We start from the raw sequence: 25,487 nt of genomic DNA on the forward strand, positions 1-25,487 counted from the left end.
TTGTAAATCAAATCATTAAAGTGTAGGAGAAAAAACCAACAAACCCTCACACACATATGTAGAAAATATTTTTTATTGATCACATACAGAGCGAAGGAATTCAGAACTTTTCTTCATCATAGTTCAGAGTATAAAACGCATTGTGCCTGAGTTCACAGATCTGCACACATTGTAAAAAAAAATATTCTTGCATCATAACGTTTCATTTAAAACATTTACATAAACCAAATCTTTATCAAAAGGTGCTACATAACCTACTTAAAATTTTACTTAAAGTAACCCTGTATGCATTTATTCCAAACAAACAAACAAACAAAATCCTAAATCTATTTAGTTTTATTTTTTAAAAATTGACCCCCTTAAGTTTTTTCCTACAGGTGAAATTGATAGTGATTATTCAAGCTATTTACTGTAGTACCATTGCATATTTTTTTGTTGCCTGACCTACTGAAATCATGATTTTACTTCAGCCCTTTTGCCACTGTCCTGCCATTCACTGCATAAAAACATAGGAACATTGCAAACAGTCCTAATTATAGCACATTGTCATTTCCTTTCTTCTTGCAGCACGTGGTCACCAGTAGAAACACGACTGCTAGAATGAGCAGGAAAGTGAAGAGGAAGAGGAGCATGCTCCAGGCTCCTGGACAAAGAGCCTTTCTCAGGGACATGCTCTCAGACGGCACGAGGCTGCTCAGGTTCAGGATGTAACCAAGAGCCCAACCAATCGACGTATCCCCTGCCTAGAAACACAGCGATCAATGAGATACGACAAGAGTAGAAACCAATCCAAAATAGATGGTCATATTAATTTAATTGAGCATTACAAACGAGCAGATTGATAGACGCTGTGTGGTGCAATTTCACAACACTTCACTCAGTCATGTGTACTGTACATTTACACCATGCTCAGAGCTTACTTTCTTCTGGAAGGAGATGCGGGAGAAAGTGTTCGGATCAAACCCGTAGCCTTTCAGAAGAAGCACCTGCATGAAGACCGTGGATGTGCAGTAGTCTTGCAGTCGGCTGCGCTGATCTGGAACCTTCCGCTGCATCTTTAATACAGAGAGACAATATAGTGCATGAATACAGATAAAGCATAAAAGAATGAAGCATAAGATATTTTGCTTAGGTTCTGGAAATAGCAATGTGTTTGAAATTATATAAATGTACTGTACAGTGAAATGCTTTTTTTTTTTTTTTTTTTTTTGCTAATCATCCCAAAAGCAGACCGATTGAGTCTACAAAGAACTTGACATTGTTTTGACATGCAGAAAAACATGTGCAAATATTATGCAAGAAATGCACGTTTTTGTTGATTGTACAGTCGGTCACATTTTGAAAGGATTAGTTGGTTTTGGTGTATAAGGAATAAGAAATGAAATGCATTTTAATGTCCGAGATGCATTTTATACACCGAACCATGAGGTGAAGAAAAGTTTAGAATTTTAATTCCTTGGCTCTGCATGTAATAAATAAGAAATGTGTGGGTTTTTTTTTTTTTTGCATGTCGATAAATGAAATCATGCGCTTTATGCACGAGAACCTCAAACAGAAACATTTATAATGTGAAACTTGTGCTATCTAATCAGTTTTGAGCTCAGGGAGTGTGTGAACACATTTCAAATATTAAAATGCCCTTAAAGACACATTATGCACCAAAAGCAATCAATCTATTTAAAATGTGACCTACATTCAAGAAAAGAAAAAGATTTGCATAATTGCATGACATTTGCATATATTTTTCTGCCTGGGTAGATAAGTAAACATCACGTAGTACTATATTTGCTAGAATTATAATACTACCAGTATTGTACCAATATACCCCAGTGCAAGTGCACATACAGTATCTTATACAATATACAGTATATTTAGTGTAGGCTAAACTTCATCTTGTGCTCCTTCACGAGACTGAGAACTGTGAATGTGAAATATGTAAATGGACATCTCAGAATAACAGAGGACAGAATTAGCACAGCAGGGTCGAACCTCCTGGAAGCTCATGTTGCAGACGGTGACGGCAGCCTCATCTAGGAGCTTGGGAGAAGTGACGGTGATGCCAGTGGCCTGCTGCAGGAAGTTGTGAGTGTAGTAGAAAGCAGAAAATGCCTGCAACAGAGAACGGAAAAAATGAGATATACGAGAGACCGACGATGGCATCCCTCATGGGTGAAAAAGTAAAAACATACCTCTGTTTTACAAATGTTTTCTTATTGGCCTAAACATTACAGCAATATCGTTATGTTTAGTAGCAAGCTCTAAAGCTTGCATCCTCGTCAATCTGCTCTAGTTCATTTATTTGAATGTGGTTTGAAACTGCACACGAATTAATTTGTTAAAGTTCAAACAGGATCAGACTCTCAGGCATTTAGCGGTGAACCAACAAGTTAAGAGTCAGTTGGAATCATGTGATCTAATATGTATTTTTCCCCACAGCTGGAGATATTGTAGTGTTTGGACACCAATTTAAAAAAAAAAAAAAAAAAAAAAAAAAATTAGTGAAACACATAATCCAGAAATGAAAGAATTACAGAAACAAAGACATGATCCAAACAAGAATAAGTGAACAAAAAAAAAGAAAAAAAGAAAAAAGGATTCAGAAAAATCTAAAACCAAGAGCAAGAAACCCGAGAAAAAGCCCTTAAAGGAAGAAACAGCTTTTTTTTGTTTCACTACTAATATTTTAATATACGATTTTAGACATGCTCCTGATAAAGAAGGAACATCTGCAAAACCCGACCTGCATTAAATGCCTGTGTCATCGTTACACTTACATTTATTCATTTAGCGGACGCTTTTACCCAAAGCCACTTACAAATGCAGAAACACAAGCTAAGCGATCTTTCAAGCGGAGAACAATACAAGTAGTGCTACTATACAAGCTCTTTAATTGAGTTCTAGAAGAAGCAAAGTGCACAGAGTAGAGGTGCAAGAGCCAGAGTGAGGTTTTATGTATGTATGTATGTATGTATGTATTTATTTATTTTTTAGGGGTTAGGTGAAGATGTGTGTCATGGAAAACTTGCACAGTGGTGTGTCGTGTTGTGGTTTCTTGAGTTCACTTGAGTTTCTTGGGGTTATTTTTTTTTGGTTAGGTGTTCACGGAAGAGGTGGGTCTTGAGCTGTTTCTTGAAGATGGTGACAGGTTCTGCGGTCCGGATTGAGGTTGGAAGTTCATTCCACCACTGAGGGACAGTTAGTGTGAAGGTTCTGGAAAGGGACCTTGAGCCACACTGAGTAGGCACTACTAAGCGTCGGTCATTAATCGAGCGCAGATTGCGTGAGGGAACGTAAGCCTTCGGGAGAGTGTTGAGGTGGAGTGGGGTGGGGGTGGGGTGTTCCAGACAAGGTTTTGTACATAAGCATCAAAGCCTTGAATTTGAATTTGTTGAATTTGTTGAACTATTGCACTCAACCATATGATGTGAAAAAAAACTTGCAGGTGGCAGTGTACCAAAAAAAAAAAAAAAAAAAAAAAAAAAAAAAAAAGGCACATACTTGACACTGTGGTTTAGTGACAACGTAAACCCTGCCTGTACACGCTGCCATTTGATCAAGACCGAGAGGTGACACTCTGGCATGTTTTATTGTGTGTTTGTAACTTGTTTGTCTGGGTGATTTAGGTTTAATTTAATTATATTTTTTTATACTATTTTATTTCTTGTACCATTTTAATAGCTGTACAGCACTTACGTTTTTTTTTATAAAATGTGCTTCATGAATAAATCTTACTTACTTACTAATTTAAACGATTAACACATGGAGTATTCATTTACAGGTTTTCCACATCTGTTAAATACCATAAATAACCATTTATACTTAAACACATTCTAAACCATACGGTCTGTGTTTCTTGATGTGGAAATTTTGCTTGAATATCATGATAAACATGAATATGATATAAGCAGTAGTGCTGGACTGCATTTAATGCCACTTAAATGTTACCTAGTCTGCTGTACTGCATGCCTTTTGAATGTATAGTTCATTTACAATAACAGTTTGGTGACGGCTACAGAAACAGCGTCAGAGACGACACTCTCTACAGCGGTCATCAGAAGTCACGCTGGCTTTGTTCACTGTCTGTTACAGGACCTATCGTGTTTTGTTCTGCGGTTCATGATGGGACATGTTAGTACACAAAGTATCCACTGCTCCACACTTTATTTGATTTGTATGCAAATAAAAGTAAATGTAGACCTACCATAAATTTGCCAGTAACACTGGGCTGGAAGATGCCATTGAAGGAGCACTTGGAGTAGGAGCAGGACTGGAAAGAGAAGATCTGAGACATGTTCCCCAGGCAGTGCTGGTGGTTCCCTGAGCCTACAATTTGAAGCTGCTTGTCACCGTTAAACGGAGTGGGTTTCCTGGATGCTGTGCAGGGAGAATCGAACAACATGTCCAGTGTCTTGGACACATTGTAACCCAATGGAAAGCAAGGGTGGGTTATGAGTCCATCTGTGCCCTGAGACTGAGAGCGAGCGAGAGAGAAAGAGAGAGAGAGAGAGAGAAAATAGTGTTTCAGAAACTGATGATGATCTGGGATTTTCACACACAGCATTGCCTAGAGTTTACACAGAATGGTGCTAAAAACTAAAAACATCCAATGATGAATGGGAACACCTTGTTAATGAGAGAAATCTACAGTAACTCAATAAGCAGTCTTTACAAGCATGACAAGCAGACAAGAACATCAATGCACACAACATGTCCAGTCTTGAGGCTGATGGGCTACAACAGCAGAAGACTACATCAAGTTCCACTCCTGTCAGCCAAGAACAGGTACCTGAGCTTACAGTAGGTATGAGCTCACCAAAATAGGATAGTTAAAGATAAAACAGACCAGGTGACATTTTTCCATTTTTGCCCAGTTTCCGTAAGACGCTGTGCTCACATTCTGTGAACATGAAGCTCTTGACCTGCATCAGCATCATTTTTGAATTGTGCTGCTGCAAAATAATTGGCTGATTGGATATTGGATAACTGCATGAATGTGCAGATGAACGGGTGTTCTTAATAAAGTGGACGGTAAGTGTATTTCCTAGTACAGTGGTTTTCAAAGTGGGGGCCGCCCGGGGGGCCTCATCAATGTGGTCAGAGCCACTAAGCCCATCCCTCCCACTAGTATGTTTTCTCTTTCTCACTCTCAGACAACCACACACACACAATCAATTCCTAATGTAATGTATTGTAAAGATGAAAGATGTAATTATTAACAAAAAAAGGAGGATATATTCAGAAGTCTGTATTTTTAATGTGTTTTAAGTCATCTTGCAAAAGGGGGGCCTCGGTCATTTGGGGGGCCTTGCCCTGGAAAAGTTTGGGAAACCCTGTCCTAGTACACAAAATACTTGAGTTTAACTCTTTTTAGACCACTGAGAATAAAAAATGGAATTTACGCCCGTTTTGGGCGTGCCCGTGTACAGCATTGATTTTTTTTTTTTTGATGTCACACTCCACAGTAGTAGTTAATAGCTCATATGAACGTAGACACTCAGGGCTTTAAGAATTTGCAGTTGTTCCCATAAGTCTTTCTTTTTTCCCTCTAGCCTGTCAAGTTTAAATTTGAGAATTTTATTGTGGCAGTTGTATATGGTGTTTTACTATCAACAATATGTTGTCCCTTTTATCTCTGTACCAATGTTATTGTGCAGAGGTGTGAATTATTTGCCCAGCAGGGGGCTCACACCCCATCCCTTTCCTATCACCAGCAGCTGAACACAGAGTCATGATACTCTACACACAGAAACCCAACAGTGTCTTCAATAATCTTACAACAGAATTGTGGTGATAAAATAATTCATTTGTTTATACCGATTGAAAATATCCGAGAAGCCGATTTCCATTCCACCGGCGCAGTGGAAAGGGTTAAAATTGTTTCTCAGTGTCAGCAGAAACCCTCAGTCACTGCTGTGACACTTCCTTAGTCTTCTCTATTAACTCCAAATGCTCGAACGACAAATTCTGCTGAAATGGAGTTGAACCTGTAAGTATGTTTGTGTGCATATTTACTGTTTTACCTTGTGACAAATTGGGTTTCAAACCTGCTGTTTTCTGATAAAAGAAAATGTGCATGCAACACTTTCGATGCTTTATCTCAGTTCCACAGTTAGAGTGGTTATTGTGGTTTGTACACTTTATAGGTCAGTTCTCTCATGCAACCCACTATAGATATTCTTTGGGTGCTTTTTCTTTAGAATAAACTGCATCATTTGAAGACAAACAAACAAACAAAAAAACAAATGCAGTTACTGAAACAAACAAACAAAAAAAAGGATGTAAATTTGTATTCTTATAGCATTCAAACAGCCAGGAAATCAATATAATCTGCTGTATATTTTGCTCTGGAACTGTAGTTCCTGTGTCTGATGTTTTAGGGTGAATTACTCAAGTGAAAAACACAGAGATAATCATATCTCTACGGATGAGGTTCAAATTGTACTGTTTCAAATGCAATTCTTTTTGACAATCAAAGGTAATGCTTATGATTAGTAAACAAAAAAATAAAGAAGAAGAAAGACAGACTGTGGTGAATTACTTCAGTACGTGACAAGAAACCACAACACGACACACCACTGTGCAAGTTTTCCATGACACACGTCTTCACGGTGTATACAACAGCAACAGTTAATGCCCCATAGAGAAAAAACCTGCTGCTAACTTTAAATAAATGGTAGAAACAGATGTAAACAGATACATGTATTGAGTTCATTTTTTTTTTTTAAATACCTGACAATGAAATTGAGTTAAAATGTTGGAAAGATAATTTCCCTCTCAGCATCATAAATAACATGAAGCTTTTCACTAAAATGTGACAAATTAGAGACTCAGAGGCTTTAATTTATCTTTAAGCGTGTATAGTGTACAAACTAGTCTCTGAGGCTTTTATTGATCTTTAAGCGTGTATAGTGTACAAACTAGTCTCTGAGGCTTTAATTTATCTTTAAGCGTGTATAGTGTACAAACTAGTCTCTGAGGCTTTTATTGATCTTTAAGCGTGTATAGTGTACAAACTAGTCTCTGGGCTTTTTTTTTTTTTTTAAAGCATAGAGCGTATAAACAAGTTAAAGTAACATGCAAGCAACGGACCTCCTTTAACGCACTATTTCCTAAAAAGAATGACCGAGTCATTTTTAAATACCCATGAAGTTTAAATTACCCTTGACCAGGTTAACCAAATGGAGGCCTGGTATGTACTGATTTACAGATATTTACTTAATAAAATAAACAGACATTTTTAAACCTTCAATAGCACCTATTTCCGCCCCATGTACAGTAAATCCCACTCATATACAGTACCTGCATAACCCCTACACTTTTCCTACAACTTAAATTAGCTACATTTATAGCATCAGTGATGAATTCTTAGGTTTCATTTCGTGTCACGCATCAATAAGCAGACTATAAAAAAAGTCAAATGTAGAGTTTAAAAAAGTAAAAATGCTTATTATTATTACATATACAAGTACACTACAATAAAACTATTTCCTTCACATATCCTAGCTTGTTAGAAAGGCATCATATGTCCTGCAGCCTTCAACATTAAGGACATTTTCATTGAGCTCAGATAAATATTACAGTACTGTATGTACTGCTGATTTATTTGGTTTACCAGGTACCATCGACTGCTGTGGCAGAACCAGTGTTTACCTTAACCAGTTCAGCTAGCAGGAGGCGTAACATCTGGTCCCTGCCGTAGCACAGGAAGCTTTGAGTGTAAATGCTGTAGTTTCTGCCGTACAGCTGCAGCGTCATCAGGTTGTTCTTGTCTTCCACCTTGTCCTTGGTTTCGAAGGTAATCTGAGTAGAGGCACCACCGAAGTCTAGCGCACCGACCGTATCTTTTCCAGGGGACAACCAGTGGCCTACAAACCCATACTGAGGACAGAAAAGGGGCAGGGAAGAAAGGGAGAAAGAGAGCAAGAGAGCAGACAATACATTAAAGACAGGATTTGGGGAAAAATTCCCAAAATGTTATTGTAATAGTATTAGCGAAGTCACAGAGTAGGAATACAGCTAACGTGTTCTAAACATATACATATACAAAATGAATAGGAGGCGCATTATTATTATTATTATTATTAATTTGACCAGCAAGGTTCACAGAGGTGTGCATCGTAACTGGGAAACTGGGAGACACACAAGAAATAGTCAGACGAACAGGATGCAGAAACGAGCAAGTGGTCAGATATGAAGCTCACAGGACAAAGAAAAACTACGTTGTGGCGCTGAGCAAAGCATTTACAGCATCTGTAATAACTGCCTGGTCTGGGTTGTGGTGCTTTAAAATTAGCATTTTTGCATTGTGGGAAGCAGATCAAGTGGAGAGATTAAGGTTGCTGAGGTTGGGAACTGTCAGTCTGTCACTGGTGTGTTTTTTCCACACAGTGCTGGCATTTCTACTTCTGTTTTTTTTGTTTGTGTTTTCCATTGATTCCACTGCATAATAGTAGGGGTCATAATTAATTAATGGGAAAAAAAACCCTTCCAGTTTAGGCCACACATAATTAAATCTGAACACAGATACAGATACAAATATTTGGAGCATTAAACAGATACAGATACGGGATGCTTTACGTTCCACGTATGCATATACAAAGCCGGAGATGGACGCATAACAGGTACAGTTAAGAATGTAATTAAAAATATATTAATTTGAAAAAATGTAGTCTAATAATACTTAAACTGTATTTTTTCCTCTTTCAGACTCTTAGTCCTGTTTTGTAATGTTTTTTATTATCTGTTATTATAATTGCTGCTCATACATTACGTACATACTTGATTCTTTTTATTATGTTTTTTTTTTATTTCCTTGAGAATCACTTTGAGCTGCATTTCATGTATGTAGCTTTATAAATAAATCCATAGAAATAAAGATGTGAAGACATTGACGATGATGATTATGATTATTACTTTTTCTAAATGGTTACCTTGATAAAGTTCTCTAACAGGTAGTTGACGGTAACCCAGCCATATGCTCCTTCCTCTCGCCCTGTTAGTATGGTGGCCCCTTTGAAGTGAAACGGATAGCTCTTCAGCTTCTCTTCTACTTCCTTCAAAATCGCATCTGACTTTTTGGGATGAGACATGCTGTAGAGTACAACAGACACAATCATTCATCTTTGACTAATGTCTTCTAAGACTACGTGATTGATAGCCCTGTTCACAGGAGTGTGAAGAAATTATTCACTGGAAAAGCCCTGATTAGGTTCTCTGGAATGTATGACTCACTTCAGTAGTCTCATGCCAGCTGTGGCTCCAAGATACAAAGGCGTGGCCTGATGCCTTGTCTTGGGAATGTCCTGCAAAGCCTGCTCCATGCACTTTTCCAGGCTATGAGCAGCTCCTCCTTTTTGGTCGGCATAGCTTGATATTCCTCCGCCTATAAACAAAAAGCCTGTTTACTGATTGCTTCATTTAGACTTCGTGACTTAAATTGAGAACTTCCCTTTCCGAGGAAGACAGAATGCACTGAAAAAGGGAACCGAGGTTTGTTTTGACATGTCAGATGCTTCCTCAGACCATTCCGTAGCAACAATTATCAGAATACACTCACTATATCACAAAATTTTGTAATGTGGTTGTGTGGTTTCTTTGAACTTGTGTGATGGGGAACCCAAACTGAAAGTGTTGTGTGCCATGTCTTTTTGAGGATATTGCAGAGGAAATAAGGACCTTTGCACAATGTCTCAGGGAGAACTTGGTAAAATGAAGTGAAAGTTCCGAGAACTAGATGTTCTGACCCGTGAACATGACCTGGGCTGAGGGAGGAAGTTTATGAATGAACATCAGTTTGGATTCTGGCCAATAATTGTGAATAATTACTGAACTAATAGTATTTAATAAGTAGATACCAAGTAGTGAATAATTCTAATAGCTAACGACACCTATTAGTAGTGAGGTTTTAAAATTCGGTATCTAACTAGAAAGAGTTTTTCTTTCAGTGTTATTATTTAGGAACCTTTGATTTAGTCAAGTTTTGTTCATAAACATACCAGCAACATCATTTCAACGTTTCCATAATATCACTCTCTGAGCATTGAGAAACAATCCCAATATCTCACATGGTTTCAGAACATTGCAGAAACTTTATTTCGGTCTGGTTTCAGCCTAAACGTCTTAGTATGGAAGGAGAAATGTGCCACTACGATCTGAATTTAAAATGAATTTTATCAAATCTGAGATTCAATTGTCATTATATTAACTGCAATAATAATAATAATAATAATAATAATAATAATAATAATCAGGCGTAGAAAATTCAAATGCGATGTTTGGTGGCACAATCCGATTTCACATTCAAATAGACATTATATAATATTTTCGAATAGAATAGTAGATAGATAGCAGATTGCCCACTAATCGGAAGCCATTTTGTATCAGTTTTCCAATTTCGACATACATTATTGCCATTATATTATCGTAATATACTGTATAAAATGAGATGGTCCTTCCATCTTTACTAAGAGACGGGGTCTCTGAGGTTACAGGGTCTCTGCGACGAGCTTGGTTCAGCCTTCGACCTGATTGTAGCCATAAACAAACAAAATAATACTCGTGCATGTCTTTATTTGCAGCAACATCGGACAAAATTATCACTAACGTAATGTAATTGTTTCCATACGGTCTCAATTTGCTATCCTGAATGCTTTCCTTTTATTGCCTCACTATCTCATCTTCATAAATTAGAGTGCAGCTGAAGATGATTCAATTTCACTAAAATCACAGCTTGCTCGATGTCATACGGCAGTTCTATGGATTCGTTCAAACGTTATTCTATGTGCGCAAATCTGTGCAACTTTGATGAATAAGAGTTCTAGTAGTTGTGTTTGCTGGTCACATCTATGCACGCCCGTACATGCACACGTACACACACTCCTGCTTTCACTTACCTTTCACATGGCACTCGCTATGCTGGGTGACGATGCCAGTGTCGTTCTGTTTGTCAGCGGGCCATTTGTAGATAAACATAGCTGTATGAGAGGATCCAGCATCCAGGACGATACCATACTGCAAAACACATCCAAGGTCTCAATAAGGGATCAGTCAAACATCTAAGGATAATGAGCACCATCAATGGTAAATGGTAAACGGGGTTCAATGTCTTGCCCAAGAACACTTTGGTATGTGGAGTCACATGGGCCAGTAACCGAACCGCAAACTCTACTATTACTGGGCAACCCGGCCTACCACCTGAGCCACAGCCGCTCTACAGCCGCCCCCTAAGGCCACTGTGGACAGTTTTAGACAATCAGACAAAGATTGTTATCATTTGCACACATTTAAGGGACAGCGGAACAAGCTTGTTCACTTTTGTTTTGGTAAAAAACCCCACATTTGCCTCAAGGGCAGGGTTGACGCACAGGGGCTATTTCATCTAGGCAAGATCAGGTGTACAAGAAAATACATGCAACTTGGGCAGTGTTCCCACTTCAGATCTGCACTCCACCCTTCTGTGGAGTTATGTACAGGTTCGCTCCGCTCCTGTGTATTCACCAAGTTCCTGTGCTCACTTGCCTGTGTTCACAGGTGCATTAACCATAGAACACCGAGGACAGCGAAGACAAGAGCTTTAATCTCATCAATAAACCTGAGTGCTCATATATGAAGCAAAATAGGTTTTAAAATGGTTAACATTTCAATGTGTGCTATTTTGTTTGGAATAAACAGCAAAAAGGTAGAATTCCTTACCAAATGACTACAAGATGCATTTAGAAATATATAGTTTACACTTGTTATAATATAGGTTTACAGTTGAGGTCATACGTTTACGTACGTCTTGCAGAATCTGCAAAATGTTAATAATAAAAATAAATAAATAGGAGGGATCATAAAAATTTTACTTTGTTGTTTATTTATTCCTGCCCTGAATAAGCCATTTCACATATCAGATGTTTACATATAGTCCAAAAGGCGCAATAATAACTGAATTTACACAAATGAACCTGTTCAAAAGTTTACACACGCTTGATTATTAACGCCGGGAGTTGTTCATGAGTGCCTTGTTTGTCCTGAGCTTTACACTGCCCACTGTTCTTCAGAAAAATCCTCCAAGTCCTGCACATTCTTTGCTTTTCCAGCATCTTCTGTATATTTGACCTCTTTCCAACAGCGGCTATATGATGCTGAGATCCATCTTTTCACACTGAGGACAACTGAGGGACTCGTACACGACTATTACAATGACACCTTAAGAGCCAGGGGGGTGTAAACTTTTGAACAGGATGATCAGTGTAAACTGTTATTATTTTGTCTTCCCGGATACATGTAAATATCTTATGTAGCTTCTGAAGGGCAGGACTAAATAAAAAAAATAAGAGCTTTAAACAAAATAACAATTTACACTGATCATCCTGTTCAAATGTTTACACCCCCCTGTTTAGCAGTTGTGTATGGCGATATATTACTAGTGAACACACCACATTTATAATTCATCCATCTTCAGTAAACGTGTTATCATGGGGGTGGGGGTGGGGGGGGGGATTGATCTGGAGCCAAACCATGGAAAACTGGGCGTGAGATGAGAATACACCCTGGAAGGAACACCAGTCCATCACAGGGCACCATGCCAACACACGTTCCCACAATCCTTCACGCTTTGTGATAATTTAGCATAAACAATCCACCTGCCAACATTTATGTTTGTTTGTTTGGGGTGGTTGGGTCGGGTTGTGAGATTGTTCATCTCTATATCCATAGCTACAGGTAACCACTCCTCAGAGTGCGTTAAGGAAATCAAAACAAACTGCTGGAGTTACGAGATATGTCACCATGGATTAAGGTGTCGCAAAACAACTTGCACCACTCCCTCTTGCTCACCCTGTTACTGGAGCTGTGTGCGCTTTAATAAGGGGAAAACTGTGTTCTTTAATAAAGGTTATAATCTACCACTACGACTAATAGACTACCACTTTGTAGCTCACTTTGCATTCGGTCATTCATTCAACGTTGCAGAAGCTGTGATTTTACACACGCCAGAGGCCACACATTCCCTCTCCTCAGTCAAGCGGTTTTGTTTCTTTTTTTTCTTTTCAAATGAAAACACTAAATGAATGCAGTGATAACACAGCACGGTGTTTATATCCGTTTAATTCCCCGCGTTCACGCAACCACTTCTGCTTAAATTTAAGGAGACACAATATAGCAGTATCTATATTGTGTTTCAAAAACGTTACACACTCACTTTGTTCAATAGTGAACGTTACACTTATCATATGTCCAGTGCCTGAAGATGTATTACACACATTCTGTAATATTGCCTTTTTATGTTGTGGGTTTATGTCCCTTGACACCGTTATAAATAAATTTGTAATACTAACTTCACATTGTCCTTATTCAACGGAGCTCATTTGCAAAACATGAGGTGATTACTCTTAATGGGAGTTGTGTTATGATGCTATTTTGGATTTACAGTGTTTTTTTTTTTTTGTTTTGTTTTTTAAAGATCTTTCATTTCCATTACAGAGTGTTGTTACAAAGTCACATTCAGTGTGGCCACCCTCACCCTTTTTAATGTAACCCTTTCTTCCTGGCATGATTGGAGAAACCTATTGTAGTGTTTTCTATTAAAATTACTGAGCAGGTGTGATCTGAGTAGGTAAGAAATGACTTTCAAAAGGGATTCAAGTCTTAATGAATGTTGTCAGACTCCCCCCTCTGCTTCATTTACATCCAGATTAGATTTCTCTACACTGGCTTCCACTGGGTAATGAATCATAATGATGATAATGATCAAGGAAATAGGAAAGTCACTGAAACAGATATATCAACTGGCAACACCCTAGTGTTGTTCGTACCATAGCTGAACATCTAGGGAAGCATGAATGAATCCTCGGATCTTCAAGACTATATTAAGTATAATCAACAATATGCATGCTTTGAAAATGACTTCTGTTCAATTCAGGTTTGGGCTACAGAATAGAGAGGATATCACTTCACATCACATGACTCTGATGTGCTTTACATTTCCAGAATTTACATATGAATACATTAGACATGATTTGAATACATTTCACATATCTTTACCAAGCATGCAAATCATTTTCCAACTTTTCCTTCAAGCAGACATACACTACTTTTTTTTTTAAATAGTAAATAAGAGCAAATAAAGAAGAGCAAAGGAAACTGCAAAAAATGCAAACTTCCGGCCAAAAGCTACATCCTAAACCGCATGTAACCTGATGATAAATCCAATTTCGTGCCTCTGTAGTGTAATGTATGTAAAATTTAGTGCACTTGTGTGAGATATTTTGGACATAGTCCATTAGTCTCTAATAAGCAGCACTGAGACCAGGAAATAGCATTTTTGCGCTGTTTACTCAGTGATGAAAACACAAAAATGCGCATATATAACAGGTCTTACGGTATTATGATTACCCACAATAAGCAGAAATAATTGAGGTTTCTTTCTTTCTAAACTTGTATTTTTACCCGTTGAAGAAAGATACAAAGAACATAAATTATATAGATAAAATACTAATATATATATATATATATATATATATATAATATCTTCTAGATATTTGCTTAACAAATGTGCATTGCCATGTAAGTAATACTGTAAAACAAATGTTTATATATACACAATCAACCCTTCACAAGCTATTTACAGATACATTTAAAGACGCCATCTTCAGTATTAGTATTAACTATTATTTGGTGCATAATGTGCACCAAAGTAATTTAGTGCTAAACACATAGCTTGATTAATGTGATTAATAACGATTATTAAGTATTATAAGGATTTAAAAGCTAAATTGCAGTACATTATAATCATTTTGGAGAGACACTCTGACGTGTGAAATAACGTGAGATTTTGTTAAATGTAGATAAAAAAAAAATGTAAATAATATTCAGCGTTATTTTACCCTGCTCGTTCGTTTACCGTAAATGTGCCTATATACGCGCAGGTTATAATTAATGATTGATCACTAAATCACGCATAGCTGGGCGGCTGTCATGCTTTCGACGTAACATTGGGCCACTATCAAATATAACAGCAGATCACATTTATACCTAAACCCTTTTAGGATTAAATGAATGTTACAGATTTGTATTCGCGAGCACAAAACTAGGTAAAGTGTGGTGAGTGGTAGTGAAGAAGAGGGATTTACCATGAACTGTGCGGGTTCCTTCACGTCCTCGGTGTTTATGGTGAGCAGAAGAATACCAACAGTCGCCAGTAATAACATGGCAACTGGGACGATAATGCGACATGACTGCTGTTGGTTCCCCATGATAGCTGCCGTGTGTGTGAGTGTGTGTGTAGCACTCGGGAGTGAGTTCACCTGTTGCAGAGAGTCGCGCTGGTGTCGTGAGTGTGTGATAAGCCTTGCTGTGTGCTCTCCATAAAAGTGGGCATGGCCCTTATGCGGCATGACATAACTCTATAATGCATGGCTGCAGATTAGCAGAAGTGTCCTCATAAGCACAGTGTTCAAGCTCCTGCAATTATGCACCAGAAAAGAAAAGAAACACACACACACACACACACACACACACACACACACACACACACACACATTAACAGGCATCAAAGACTGGAGGGATGTGCTGGGGTTGTTTACATTTTTCCTTTAATGTTGTCTTTCAGAATAGAGTGGGGAACAGGAAGAAAGCAAAATGGGTAAACATGGGAGTAAGTGAAAACCACCTGCAGGAGACAAACCCCGAGGATGAACCTATTGAGTCACTGATACAATAACAACCAAACAAACAAAAAAAAAGAGGGCACTGTTGTAAATCACTTTATACAGAATCACTTAAAAGCTATTCAACCATTATTATGCTTTACCTTGTTGACATTTTGGAACATGCTTAAAGAAATGAAAGAAGAAGAAAAAAAACGATTGAACTTGAAAGCTTCATGCTGTGTTTCTGTGTACAGAACTCTTCATGTCAGTACTGCGGTGCTGTTATCTGAATTTACGCTGCTGTACATGACCTTTTATCTTCCTGCAAGTTGGAGCGGATGCTTTATCACCACACAGTACTATGCAACTTGCCGCATTGTAACCGTGCATTATGTGATTGTATCAAGGCCGCAACCACATCTTGATCGAGGAGGGTTATGGCAGACACACACATACATACACACAAACACATATATACAACATACACATATAGGGAGGCCTTTCTTTCATTTAGTATAGTTTTTATGGTGCCTTTATAGTGCACCTTTAAAGCTCATGATCACTATCTTCTGACATTTTATGGAATAGAGCTGTAATAGAGTGGAAGAGAGAGAGAGAGAGAGAGAGAGAGAGAGAGAGAGAGAGAGGGAGGGGATCTTCTTTTATGTTATGGAAAGTAATAGTATTTGGGTTTGGAATGACATTAGGGGAAGTAAATGTTAACAGTTTCATTTTTAGGTGAACTATAGTAGTTATATCATACACTTTCTGTCAAACTGTCAATCAAATTGCTTGACGATTTATGACCCTCTGTGTACCATGACTGACAGTTCTGTAGATGCACATAATTTATGCCCAGGGTGTGTGGGGGTTAGCCCTATTGATATCTACATATGTAGGCATATGTGGGTTTGTGTGTATGTGTGTGAGAGAGAGATTATGGGACTTTGTTTCATGAGTTTGTTGATCAGAAAATGCATAACCATCAATAGGGCTAACCCCCACACACCCTGGTCATAAAGTAGGTGCATCTACAGAACTGTCAGTCATGGTACACAGAGGGCCATAAATCATAAATCAATCTGATTGACAGTTTGACAGAAAGTGTATGATATAACTACTAACTATCCCTTTAACTTTTTGAGCACAGACCTGACAAGGACATACAGGCTAGTATCAAAATACAATGGTCACAGACACATGAGAGTTCATTGTCCAAAAAAAAAGAGAATTAAATGAATAAAGAAAAATAGTTAAAGAATTAGATTTGCAAATAACATTCTTCTTTTAAGCAACGATTCTGCCCTATCCACAACCTAAAAACACACTTGAGTCAAATCAACACATGTTGCCATGTTCTAGTCAAAGTCTGAGGATGATAAATCTCAGTCTGTTTATGTGTGTGTTTATCCGCCATACAAATCCCTGTGTAAGTTACGTACCACAGATTTGATAATCTATAACAAATAAGCGCATTAATATAAACCTGAGTTACCTTGCAGTTGAAACTACTATCAGAGCTGCTGTTGTAGAAAATTAATCAATAATATCTGATCATTCAGAAGCAAGCATTGGGGCATAACATAACAGCATTTAAAAGTTCTAGATTGGACACACTTTGTACAAAGGTTAAATCAGCCTTCAGGGTTCTTCAGTTTGTGTCTCTGGTGGAGGTGGTAAAGGTTTTATGTATGTAGAATCCTACGTGTTGGATTTTTAAAACAAAAAACTTTGGTTTCCAAGTGGAATCGCTATAGGAATCTAATAACCCTTACCTATTGAAAGAGCCCTTGAAGAACCCGTTTTTTCTATGAGTAGATGTCATTTGGACAAAAGAATCTACCAAATAAATGAATGTAAATGTCAAAAAAAAAAAAAGAGCAGAACTAAAATTCAAGAAGAGTGTTATCACTAGAAGCTATTCCCTTCTTCTCTCAAAGTAATAAAGACATTGTGTGGGTCACCTTTGGGATCTTTTAGGTGTTAGGGATGTGCTGACATGATACTGAATATTGTACACGTCCTCATAACAGTATATAGCCAAGTCTCACCCTTGCTTCAGTGGATAATCTCACCTACTTACTGTAGATTTGTACCTATGAACTGCTGCTGTCATCGTAAAATCTGTCCTTAGTTCATCCCAGGATCCCTGTTTACAGTACACTCATACTGAACACCCTTTCAACACTCTCAGTACTGTTTGTCTTTACTTTTCCAAGCCTGCATACTGTAATGATTTCTAATCAGACTATTGGGTGTCACTCCAGAAGAGGATGGGTTTCATTTTCCATTTGGTTCCACTGAAGGTTTCGCCTTCACGTCATCTCAGGGAGTTTTCCTTGCTCTTGGCCCTGGCTTACTCAGTCAGGATCTAAATATAAATCTCCAGATTTCTATTAAACTGCTTTGAGATAATATCTATTGTTAGTATTTATACAAATTAACTGATGCATGTGAACAGAGAATAAAAATAGCATTAAAGCACACAGCCACCACACAGGAGTAGAAAAATATCAGGGTTTTCAAAAACTCTGTCCTTATCTCAAGCTCCTCTACGTAAAGAAGGCCTCCTCGCGTCCATGTTAAAAGTGGGTATGCTGAGATCCATCCTCCTACTCCTGGCACAATCTGATGACCATGAAGCAATAATAGTTCAACAGCAGAAGCAGAACCATGACAAACAGAGCCACCAGGACCAGAGCCACCACCAGGAGGCACTGTTTGTCTAGATGAGAACCTAGATGTTTGTACCTCCAGAGCCATATTGTAAGCAGTGACTCAGAGGGAGGAGGTGGTAAAGTGATAGAGACTTCATCAGCGTGAGCTGAGCTCTGTGGCTTAGACATGGTTCAGGTTTTACCAGCTCACCTGCAGAGAAATCCAGAGATTAGGGTTTATAAAGCAGAATGTAAAGCCAGCAAAAACACATTGTATACACAGTCTGTACACCGTGCACCAGCGTTTCTTAAACTTGGTCTTGGAGTAAGTCTGCACTTTGGTGAAATCATCAAGGTGCGGTCCTACTATGGAATTCAATTTGTGTCAAAAGCACCGATAAGATTACTGTGAATACTCTTCTGTCTCTGTTCCTCTGTTAACGCTTCCCAACCAGGTACAGACAGATGAAGCCCCTCACCATTTGTGCACCATTTGCATACCTTCCTGAATACCATATATGGAGTTGTTCCTCTCTTACTTTGATATGCTTCCTGTTAAATGCTAATATGCCCTTCCGCCTAGCCAATCAATAGTTAACCCAATGTTTCTGTTGTCTGTTAAGCATGAAATATACTCTGCCTTTCTTTGACTAAATAGGAGATCTTGCCATTTGAATCTTTATATATTTTAATATTAGGATGCTATAAAAAAAAAAAAACTATAGAATTAGTATAAACTCCTGACGATTAAGCAAATTAAACTGTAAATTGAAAAGCTGGAGTATCGCCATGTTGAAATGTGATTCAATGCATATCAGAGTTAATCTTGCCTTTTCTTTTCTCCTTTACAGAAAAGACAAATAACTAAACTAAGCAATTATTGGTGAGATGAATATTGTTTCCTCAGTTTATTTTTTGGTGTTTGAACAGTAAGATAAATTTATTAATTAACATGAATTATTCTGCAATATCCTGTCTCACAGCTCTGGCCTCTGATTGTTCCACGTGGTGACAGGATGCACCAAAACAAGGAGTCTCTCCTTCTTAATCATGGCTATACTGTGCAGCCCTGTTATGTCACATGCCTTGACTGGGTCTGGACAGTCCTGACAGTCTTAAACAACTGAAGTGTGAATCCCAAAGGCCATTTCTATCCTGACCCTTTTCTTTTTTTTTAACGACTCTCTTAAATCAACCCTAAGGCATACGGTAGACAGTGACTCTGGATATGGAGTCATCGGGTACTCCTTAGAGGTGTGATCCAGAAATTGGGGCTAATAAAGCAGAATGAAAAACACATTGTATTCACAGTCTGTACACTGTGCACCAGTGTTTCTTAAATTTGGTCTAGGAGTAAGTCTGCACTTTGGTGAAATCATCAAGGTTCGGTCCTTGTGTCAAAAGTACTGATAAGATTACTATGAACACTCTTCCTAACCAGGTACAGACAGATGAAGCCCCTCACCATTTGTGCATTCCTTTGTCTCCCGGAATACCATTTGGGAGCATTTACATACCTACATATTTACATATTATACATATTTACATACAGTAGGCAGTGACACTGGATATGGAGTCATCATGTACTTCTTACAGGTGTACCCTCTGTCTCCACACACTAAAAAACACTGGGTTAAAAACAACCCAAATTGGTTATTTTTAGCCCAATGGCTGGGTAAATATAGGACAGAACACATTTTGGGCGAAACTAAGCCAGTTTGGTTTCATTTGTACAAAAATGCTGGGTTAATTTTATTTATAAATGGGTTAATATTCTCAGGGTTATTACACTTTGAAAAGGTCAAATTATAAACAAACATGTCAACATGGTATCTCCTTTATTTATACACAAGAAGGTGTTCAGAAATGTATTGCTAGAGCTGCTAAAGGGGTGTTTATATTTACACTTTGAAGTAAATTACTCAAATAAGTCATATGTTTAAGACGAAAACGTCAGACTTGGATCAAAAGAGACATTTAAAGCATCCAAAAAAAAAACTGAGTAACTAACTTACGATCCAGTGGGCATTACAAACAAGTAAGCCAAAGCTAACGAAGATAGCGGTGCATTTAATGTCATGTAAACTGGACTGTTATCGCACAGTTGTGCTTTTTCTGGTGTACAGTAATGGTTTTATGGGAAAAAAAATATTGATATGAACCAAATTTCTCCAAATAAATCTAACAGTCTGTTCATGTGAAAACCGCTACCTCCACCGGAGGCCAATTCAAACAGTTCGCGCTGAGATGATTTGACTCTAGAAGCTGGGCTGAGGCATCAGGGTGGAAGAGGGGTGCATTGATTCAACTGTCAGTGAAAATGACCCACCACTAACCCAGCGGTTGGGTTACATAAAACTATCCAAAATTACCCAAGACTGAGAAAATAACCCAATTAAATGACCCAAAAGGCTTAACCCAACGTTTGGGTAGAAAAAAATAACCCAGTTCAAGAAGCCTATTAAATTGATCTACAATGCAGAATGGACAAGAACATCGTAAGAAACTATTTTAAGCTCTATGCGGTGATGTAGTGGAGAATCCCTGAGAATATAAGTCATGATCCAGTTTGGCTTAATGCTGGTAATCAGGGACTGACCACGGGTCATGTAAACAGGGGAAAAGGTCTTAAGTGGCTCTACAGTATATTCGTGTTCTGTTAAAGCTTACTTTGTTAATACTAGACACATATTTCAGGAAGTATGTAAATGAATAGCTTACCTGAACATTGATTCTATGCACTGACTTCCTTTCAATATAGATTCATGCACCCACAGAGATGCTTTAATAGTGATGTGTGTGTGTTCAAAAAGAACATTTCTCAAAGCAAGATTGCAAAGAATTTCACCATCTACAGGGCATAATATTGTGAAAAGATTCAGGGAATCCGGAGAAATCCCATTGCGTAAAGGGCAAAGCCGGAAACCACTATTGAATGTGCGTAACCTTCGAGCCCTGAGAAATCATCATGCTACTGTGATAAATATAACCACATGGTCTTGGGAGTACTACGGAAAATCGTTGTTACTTAACACAGTCTGCTGCAGCATCCAGAAATGCAACCTGAAACTCTATTACGCAAGGCGGAAGCCACATATCAACACTATGCAGGAACGCTGCTGAGTCCTCTGGGCCTGAGCTCATCTCAGATGGACTGAAAGGCAGTGGAAACGTGTCCTGTGGTCAGATGAGTCCACGTTTCAGCTTGTTTTTCAGGAAAAATGGACGTTGAGTTCTCCATGCCAAAGATGAAAGACCAACCAGACTTTTACCAGAGAAAGGTACAAAAGCCAGCAGTCTAGATCTGTCTCCTATTGAAAATGTATGGTGCATCATGAAGAGGAGAATCAGACAACGGCGACCAAGGACTTCTGAGCAGCTGAAGTCTTGCATCCAGCAAGAATCGGCAAAAATTCAACTTGCAAAACTGCAACAATTAGTATCCTCAGTTCCCAAATGATTAAAAGGTATACTTAAAAGGAAGAGTGACTCTTTTTTTTGCGTATGTTGCAGGCATTAAATTCTAAATTTGTTTATATTAACAAAAATACAATTAAGTTGATCAGTGAAAACATTGTAAATCTTTTCTTTGTACTTTTGTCAGTTAAATAAGGGTCCAAGAGAATGAACAAATCACAGATTTTTGTTTTTATTGCATTTTAGAGAATATCCCAACTTTTATGGAAATGGCAAGTGATATATTTGTGCTATATTATATACATCTGGCAGAAAAAACATCCACAAAACATTAAAGAGCCACCACCATATTTAACCGTGGGCATGAGGTACATTTCCATATGGCTACCACTCTGTGTGCTCCAAAACCACCTCTGGTGTTTATTACCAAAAAGCTCTATTTTGGTTTCATCTGACCATAGACCCTGATCCCATTTGAAGTTCCAGCAGTGTCTGGCAAACTGAAGATGCTCGAGTTTGTTTTTGGATGAGAGTAGAGACTTTTTCCTTGAAAACCTTCCAAACAACTTGTGGTGATGTAGGTGACTTCGGATTGTAGTTTTGGAGACTTTCTGACCCCAAGACACAACTAACTTCTGCAATTCTCCAGCTGTGATCCTTGGCGTTTTTTTGGCCACTCGAACCGTCCTCTTCACAGTGCGTTGAGACGATATAGACACACGTTCAGTTCCAGGTTGATTCATAACAGAACTTCTTAATTATTGCCCTGATGGTGGAAATGGGCATTTCCAATGTTTGTGCTATTTCCTTATAAACACTTCCCATTTTGTGAAGCTTAACAACCTTTTGCCGCACATCACAGTTATATTCCTTGGTCTTACCCATTGTTATGAATGACTAAGGGAATTTGGCCTATATGTTACCTCATATTTATCAAGTCATGGTTAAACAATTTCCTGTTCCTTTTCACCCAGGTGTACTATTTTATTATTATTTTTTAAAATATCACTGGGAATATACTTTAAATATATTTTTCTCATATGAATTCATAGGGGTGCTAATAATAACCTATATTTAACAAAGTGATTTTCTTTGATGAACCTGTGTTGTGATTACATTTGTTCGATATACATGAGAGCAGAGGGTTCTCACAGCCTTCTTTGCTTATGTTTACCAAGGGTGCCAATAATAGAGGAGGGCACAGTATGTACTAGAGGGTCAAATAACAAGCCTTCTTTTTGAGTAGTTAAAAAAAGACAAAAAGAAACAGGTCTGTATCATCCCTACAACACAGTGCTGTTGTAAGGATGGGTAACACACGGAAATGAAATTTTCACAATGCAGTGCCATTAAGGATCTGTGCAAATGTGCTGTGAGTACATAAGAGGTAATGTACTTATTCAGATGCAGTATCTACATATGAAGTATTTTTATGCCTGAAATCACTGGTAGTCACTGCGTTTCACCTTTGCATGGCAGCACATCAGTTGCCTGAGGAACAACTCGGTCCTCTCGAGTGTCACTTTGACAGCAAACACCACTCAGCCATATTGCCATGACACAAGCAGCCTGTACAGCTTGTGCTGTCACTTCACAATGCTGCTTTATTTTACTGCTTCATCCATCTGCCCTGAACATATTAAAGCCAGAAGCAGAAATAATGAAGTCCTACCTCAATGTTTGTCTCCACACACAGATTGGGCTTGATCCTGTTTCTGTTTCTGCAGTGTAGGGAGGTGGATGAGGATGTGTCCACACTCTGTGCTGATTTGTTCTGGTACATTTGGACTCTTCAACAGGTCAAAACAAACAAACAAACAAACACACACACACACACACACACACACACACACACACACACACACACACACACACACACACACACACACACACACACAGAGACTTTGACTCCACCCCTTTGATTGCTGTTGGCTGCTCAGCCTTGACACACACACTGACCCTTAAGAATGGTCTTTTTTTATTTTACCAATCATACCTGTAAACGTTTGATCCTGTGTGCATTTAATAATGATGTTCAAATATTGGCTCAAAAGACAAACTAATATAGATCGAGCTGAAACAATATGTACGGTGGCCTCCACTAATATTGGCACCCTTGGTAAATATGAGCAAAGAAGGCTGTAACAAATTGTCTTTATTGTTTAACCTTTTGATCTTTTGTTTGAAAATTCACAAAAGTACTCTGCTCTCATGGATATCAAACAATTGCAAACAAAACACAGGTTTACAAAAAAAAAAATCTTTGTTAAATATAGGCGTGCAACAATTATTGGCACTCTTTTAGTCAATACTTTGTGCTACCTCCTTTTGCCAAGATAACAGCTCTGAGTCTTCTCCTATAATGCCTGATGAGGCTGGAGAATACATAATGAGGGATCTGAGACCATTCCTCCATACAGAATCTCTCCAGATCCTTCCAATGTCAAGGTCCACACTGGTGGACTCTCCTCTTCAGTTCACCCCACAGGGTTAAAATAGACAGAAAGAAAGAGGTCAAATTTGTGTTGTAGGGATAGGTAGAAATTATTTTACAGTTAAAGAGGTCCCTGGCTGCAAAAAGTTTTTGTCCCCGCTAAAATGAAAAATGAAGAAAAAAAAAAAAACTGCACAAGGTTTCACTGATGTCACAGTTTCTAAGTGTTGCTGCATCTCCCAGTGGTCTAAAAATATACATGGAAATGAAATTTTCACAATGCAGTGCCATTAAGGATCTGTGCAAATGTGCTGTGAGTAGATAAGAGGTAATGTACTTATTCAGATGCAGTATCTACATATGAAGTATTTTTATGCCTGAAATCACTGGTAGTCACTGCGTTTCACCTTTGCATGGCAGCACATCAGTTGCCTGAGGAACAACTCGGTCCTCTCGAGTGTCACTTTGACAGCAAACACCACTCAGCCATATTGCCATGACACAAGCAGCCTGTACAGCTTGTGCTGTCACTTCACAATGCTGCTTTATTTTACTGCTTCATCCATCTGCCCTGAACATATTAAAGCCAGAAGCAGAAATAATGAAGTCCTACCTCAATGTTTGTCTCCACACACAGATTGGGCTTGATCCTGTTTCTGTTTCTGCAGTGTAGGGAGGTGGATGAGGATGTGTCCACACTCTGTGCTGATTTGTTCTGGTACATTTGGACTCTTCAACAGGTCAAAACAAACAAACACACACACAGACTTTGACTCCACCCCTTTGATTGCTGTTGGCTGCTCAGCCATGACACACACACTGACCCTTAAGAATGGTCTTTTTTTATTTTACCAATCATACCTGTAAACGTTTGATCCTGTGTGCATTTTATAATGATGTTCAAATCTGAGTCTTCTCCTATAATGCCTGATGAGGTTGGAGAATACATGGCGAGGGATCTGAGACCGTTCCTCCATACAGAATATCTCAGATCCTTCAAATTTCGAGGTCCATGCTGGTGGACTCTCCGCTTCAGTTCACCTCACAGGTTTTCTTTGGGTTCAAGTCAGGGGACTGGGATTGGGACATGACAGGACCTTGATTTTGTTGTCAGTAAACCATTTTTGTGTTGATTTTGATGTATGTTTTGGATCACTGTCCTGCTGGAAGATCCAACCACGGCCCATTTGAAGCTTTCTGGCAGAGGCAGTCAGGTTTTCATTTAATATCTGTTGATATTTGATAGAGTCCATGGTGCATGTATCCTAACAAATGTCCAGGTCCTCTGGCAGAAAAACATCCCCAAAACATTAAAGATCCACCTCCATATTTAACCGTGGGCATGAG

The 25,487-nt window shown here is 38.4% G+C and overlaps 1 protein-coding gene across 1 annotated transcript; it reads right to left on the reverse strand.

Annotated features, from left to right (window-relative positions):
• Positions 1-57: 57 nt before the first annotated feature.
• LOC108255886 (ectonucleoside triphosphate diphosphohydrolase 2) lies at positions 58-15,353 on the reverse strand. Its single transcript, XM_017452227.3, has 9 exons — positions 15,114-15,353; positions 10,893-11,010; positions 9,232-9,382; positions 8,931-9,090; positions 7,651-7,878; positions 4,202-4,471; positions 1,990-2,109; positions 921-1,055; positions 58-743 (listed from the first exon to the last, which is right to left on the reverse strand). Exons 1-9 carry the CDS (start codon positions 15,234-15,236, stop codon positions 534-536), a joined length of 1,515 nt encoding a protein of 504 aa, XP_017307716.2. The 5' UTR covers positions 15,237-15,353; the 3' UTR covers positions 58-533.
• Between the last annotated feature and the right edge of the window lie 10,134 nt (positions 15,354-25,487).

The sequence above is a fragment of the Ictalurus punctatus genome, chromosome 22 (genome assembly GCF_001660625.3).
Source record: "Ictalurus punctatus breed USDA103 chromosome 22, Coco_2.0, whole genome shotgun sequence".
NCBI classification, from domain to species: Eukaryota; Metazoa; Chordata; class Actinopteri; order Siluriformes; family Ictaluridae; genus Ictalurus; species Ictalurus punctatus.